Raw genomic sequence first — 4983 nt, forward strand, 5'->3', positions numbered from 1 at the left:
CTCCTGGGGAACAACATTGTATTTAAATGACTTATTTACCTCCATCTGGGGGACTGGAGCACTCCTGGAGAGGGGGCTGGGGCACATCATCCCTCATCAGTGGGGACATGAGCTCTGAGTCACCTCCCACAGGACTGTCCATCCTGTCCACCCACGGGACAGTGGGGTGATCCTGAGAGCTCTGGAGCTGCATGAATTCAGATCTGCCTGATGCTGCAGTACTCTGCAAATGCGAGGGATGGTGATGGGCACAGCTCCCAGGGCACTGGCAGAAAAGCCAGGCCACCCAGTCCCAGCATCTTAACCTCCCCAGGTGTTAACCAACCTCCTCTCTCCAGCTCCTGCTACAAACAAACCCACATTTCCGAGGTGCCCCATTTTTGGAGGAGGGACCCCAGAGGGGCCAACTGCCCCACACGTGACAGAGGCTGGGCTGGATGTGTCCCTTATAGGGTCCACAGATCATGCAGCCACTCCTGTTCCCATTCCTTGCCAGAGGTCTGGGTTAATCCCATCCCCACCAGCGGGGCTGTCAGGTGCATTCCAGGAATGGCACCACTGCACCCATGGCCAAGAGGAAAGGAGCTATTAGAGACACTGTTGGCACAGGAACAAATTTGCCATCAGGAAACTGAGGCTTGAAATGAGAAGATGGCCAGATCCAGAGCAGAAGAGCAACAGCAGAGAATGGAAGGGCTTTCCCAAGGCAAGACTGAGCCAGCCCAGCCTTTCAGAGCTGGAGCCAGAGCCTACGAGGAACGAGAGTGTCCAGAAGGTGTCTGTGAGATGGGAGCTACCACGGCTGGATGCTGAGAGACACATCACAGGGGGAGGCACTTCAGATTACAGCTGACACTCTGCTCCAAGGGGCTGTGTGGGGTCTGCAGCCCCGGGCAGCGGCGGGTGGGACGTCCCCACCCAAAAACGCTCCGAGCTTCTAATGAGGTGAGCTTCTCTTCGGTAGAGGGAAGGCGCTGAGGACACAGGGTGGCAGGGCCTCAGAGTCCCCCCCAGACCCGAGCTGTGCCTGATGTGCAGCCTTGCAGCTCCCTGCAAGCAGAGCCGCTTAGGAACAGGGCTGCGCATGGAAATCTGGGGCTGAAAGCCAGAATGAGCAAGTCGCGAGGCACTGAGAGGACAGGAACTGCGCTGCTGGAGAGCGCCACAGCGACATTCCCCGCGCGAGCAGGGACACACCGGGCAAGGACAGGCAGGGCGGGCTGGGGTTACGGCAGGACACTTGGGCGGAGAACATCTCTTCTACGCCTGCTTAGTCAAACAGATGAGTGTTTCTCTGGAGACAGCAGCGAGGTCCGGCAAAGGGACAGGGGCTGCTGGTGGGTCTCCTGAGGGGGTCCTGTGGGGGCAGAGAAGCCCTGAGGGGTCTGTGCAGAAGTTCTGCAGCTTTGAAACCCAAGAGCTGTGTGCTGTGATGCTGATTTTCCCTTTGCAAAGTGGGAAATGTAGTTCAGTCCCAGGAGGATTCAGCTGCAATTTGGGGCACCCTCTGCCCAGCACCCGTCCCCAGGCTCTCCAGGAGGATGCTGTCCTGGCATCCCCGAGGCTCCTGGAAGGGACAGGGTTCTGCACAGAACCTGTGGGAAGATGCTGGGGCTCTGCACAAGCCAACCCTGGGGGGTTTGGTGGTGGGAAGAGTGACAGTGCAGAGTCAGACAGAACTGTCACATGGCAGGGACAGGGTGGAGTAGGGTGGAGGGTGCTGAAAGTTTGCATCTTTTCTCCTGCAGCACTTCTGGTCCCAGGAACTGGCACATGTGCCAGCATCCCCCTCTTTGCCCCAGCACCAGCTGTGTCCCTCCCTCCATCCAGCCTTGTGTGTCACCCTCCAGTGGTGCCCTGGGGGCAGGCACAGGGTAACCCCCAGAACCTATCCCGGAAAGGGCTGTGTTGGTGGGCACAAGGTCACCACAGTCAAGATCCACTGGAGGGATGAGGACCCCACTGGAGACCTGGAACTGGGGGGTCTCAGGGCTGGAGAGGTCAGACACAGTCAGGCAGGGTGTGTGGGACCACCGGGCTGCACAGACCTGGGTGCCCATGGGGACAAGCAGAGCCTGGCAGGGAGTCTGGGGGCTGCCAGAGGGTGCAGTGGGTGCAGGTGCCTGGTGTCCCCTGCCCAGGGCTCAGGACCTGTGTGTGCATGGTGCTGGTTCCTATATACCCCTGATGCAGGGTGCCCCCCTCCCATCCCTGCCTGCTGCCCAGCACCATCACCCAGTGTGGTGCCAGTGCTGGAGCTCAGTGCCTGGTGCCAGTGCCCAGTGCCTGGTGCCAGTGACTAGTGCTGGTGATGGTGCACGACGCTCAGTACTGGTGGCCTTGCCCACTGCCCAGTGCCTCTGTCCAGTCTCCAACTCCCATTGTCCAGTGCCCAGTGCCCCCTGACCAATGTCCCTATCCCGTGCCCAGTGTCCAGTGCCTGGTATTGGTGCTTAGATCGGTGTGGCCCTTGCCCAGTGTGTAGTTTCAGTGTGAGCTGGGCTGGTGGGTGGGTGTCAGTGGGTGGGTGTCGGTCGCTCGGGGCTGGGCGGTGGGTGCCGGGTGGTATCAGTTGGTTGGTGGTGGGTGCTGGGTGTTCGGTGGTGATCGCTCGGGGCCGGTCTGTCTGTCTGTCTGTCTGTCGGTCGGGGCGGTGCCGCTCGGGGCGGTCCGTGCAGGAGGAAGCGCAGCCGGGGCAGAGCGGCCCCGCAGCGGCCGGAGCCGTGCGGTCGGTGAGTGCCGGGGGCGACTGCTGCCCCCACCCTGCCCGCACCCTGCCTGTGTCCTGCCTGCTCTCTGCCTGCTCCCCCTTCCCCTGCCTGCCCCTCTTCTTCCCTTGCCCCCGCCCCGCTCCGGTTCCCCATCTCCCCCCGCCTGTCCCGTCCCCAGCTCCACTCTCTACTCCTCCAGCCCTGTCGCCTCTTTCTTCCGTCTCTGCCTCTCCACCCTCCTGCACCCCCTTTCTCCTCTCTCCTCGCCCCACTGCGTTACCTCCACCTCTGAGACCTGTCTCCGCCCCCCCGCCCCAATTTCTTACCCCACTCCACTGCCCTACCTGCTGAGTATCTCCCACCCAGCACCCCTTCTGCCCCCCAGCACCCTGCTCACCCCCTTGTCTCCCTGCTCCACCCTCTCCTACCTGCTCTCTCAGCTTTTCCAGCCGGGCCACTTGGCCCAAGTGCTGCACGTCAGGATCCTCTGGGGCTGGGGAGGAGTGGGGAGCAGGGTCTGCACCCCAACCACTGGGGTCTGCCAGGGTTAACGGGGTCTCTGCCTCGCAGGGGGTGGGCAGTGCCAGACAAGCCACGTGTGCTGATGAGGGGCAGGGAGATGGATCGAGGTGTCAGCGTGGAGAACCCCTATGCCAGTGTCAACATCCCACGGGAGCAGTTCCAGCAAAGCTTCATCACTCGTTACCTGAAGGATGAGCCCACCATCATTGCCAACCCCGCAGCCGTGCCCACCTACGGCATGGAGGAGAAGGCAGACCCTGCTAATGGCTGGAACAGCCCAACCATCTCCACAGATAAGTCCTGGTCCCGTCCCTACAACCCCTATGCCAGCCTGAGGATGCCCAACGGGGAATCGTCAGCCTCCTTCTACACTGTCACCCTGGACAAGCCCCCCAGGGCTCAGGAGCAGGGGCCTGGCAGGCGATGTGGCTGCTGGAGATGGTGCCCCTGCTGCCCAAAGTGCTGCTGTGTCATCTCCTAAGGGCCTTCCCTGCACTGTGGGACATGCTGACCATGGGATGGGGCCTGATGATCCCACGGGGATGAGGCTGCTGGCCTGGGCACCCTGGGAAGCTGCCCATGGCACCTGACAGAGCTGGCAGCTGGCAGCTGGCACTGGTGGGACTCTGACATTGCTTTTCACCTGTGAGCTCTTCAGCCAGATAACCTGGTGATGGGCACCTGCCAGGTCCTGAGAGCCCAGTGTGGGGACCAGGAGCCCTGAAGAGGATGTGTGCCATGATAGATGCCACCAAGAAGTGCCTGCACTGGGGACGGGGCAGCACTTTGAGCCTGCAATCCTGTACACTGCCCTTGCCAGTCTCCTCAGGCTGGGAAATCCCCACTTCTGGGAAGGTGCAGGCACTGCCTGCATGCCAGTGGATAGGTTTGGATGATGGCAGTCCCATGTGCATGGCAGAGGAGGACATTGTGACTACCTTGGAGCAGCAGAAAGGAGCCAGGGACATGCCTCCAGGTGGTATGGGGACCCACCTCCCCAGAACTGAGTCATCCCCCCAGCACCCAGCATCATGGGGATGCTGCAGCACTCTGTGCCAAGCTCCAGCTCCAGATGGGTCCTGCTGATCCTCACCACACTACGCCTGGGACAGAGGGAGGGAGGCAGGAAGGACAGGCAGCCAAAGCATGGCAGAGTGCTGGGCCGTGCTCCAGGGCAGCACCTCGTGGTACAGCATGGATGTGGCATTAACATCCCAGTGCCAGGAAACCCCCTGCCCCATTCAGTTCCTCCTGCCAGGCTTGAGAGCACTGGACTCAACCTCTCACTCCATCTGCAGCCCGGAGCATTGGGACTGGGTCCAGTGCAGAGGCCTGGCCCAGCTCCAGCAGCAGGGTGGCACTGGGGGGCACCTTGCTGGGGGTGCAGATCCCCAGCTTTTGCCTTCTGCAGCCCCCTGGGCATGGAGAAAGGCGAGCGAGAAGCCGTCTGGCTCTTCACAGCACCCTGAGGCGGCTCCAGGCTGGGATTCATCTGGGTCTGGCACCATCGACCTGGAACAAGCCTGCCATTGTGCTGACATCCTGCCACGGTGCTGACGTCCCTCCGTGGTGCTGGAATCCCTCCGTGGTGCTGGAATCCCTCCGTGGTGTTGGCATCCCAGGGGCAGCGGTGCTGCCAGGCGGCAGCAGCTCAAGCACCGTGGCTGCTGCAGAACTGCCTGGTCTGCGGGAGCAGGGGCTTGGGAAGGGTGCCTGTGTTAGCAGATGACTTCAGAGCGCTGCAAATAAA

At 61.6% G+C, this 4983-nt stretch overlaps 1 protein-coding gene across 2 annotated transcripts; it reads left to right on the plus strand.

Moving 5' to 3' along the window:
• Window positions 1-2600: 2600 nt before the first annotated feature.
• Window positions 2601-4983, plus strand: CYSRT1 (cysteine rich tail 1). Of its 2 annotated transcripts, none has more exons than XM_027896899.1 (2): window positions 2601-2728; window positions 3282-4983. In XM_027896899.1, the coding sequence occupies exon 2, from the start codon at window positions 3316-3318 to the stop codon at window positions 3712-3714; it is 399 nt and encodes a 132-aa protein (XP_027752700.1). In that variant the 5' UTR covers window positions 2601-2728; window positions 3282-3315; the 3' UTR covers window positions 3715-4983. The 2 variants fall into 2 exon arrangements, with proteins under 2 accessions (XP_027752700.1, XP_027752699.1); XM_027896898.1 differs by having other exon boundaries at window positions 2602-2732.

Source organism: Empidonax traillii, unplaced genomic scaffold, assembly GCF_003031625.1.
Source record: "Empidonax traillii isolate 1590-97213 ecotype Southwest subspecies unplaced genomic scaffold, ASM303162v1 scaffold520:size1094406, whole genome shotgun sequence".
In the NCBI taxonomy this organism is placed as follows: Eukaryota; Metazoa; Chordata; class Aves; order Passeriformes; family Tyrannidae; genus Empidonax; species Empidonax traillii.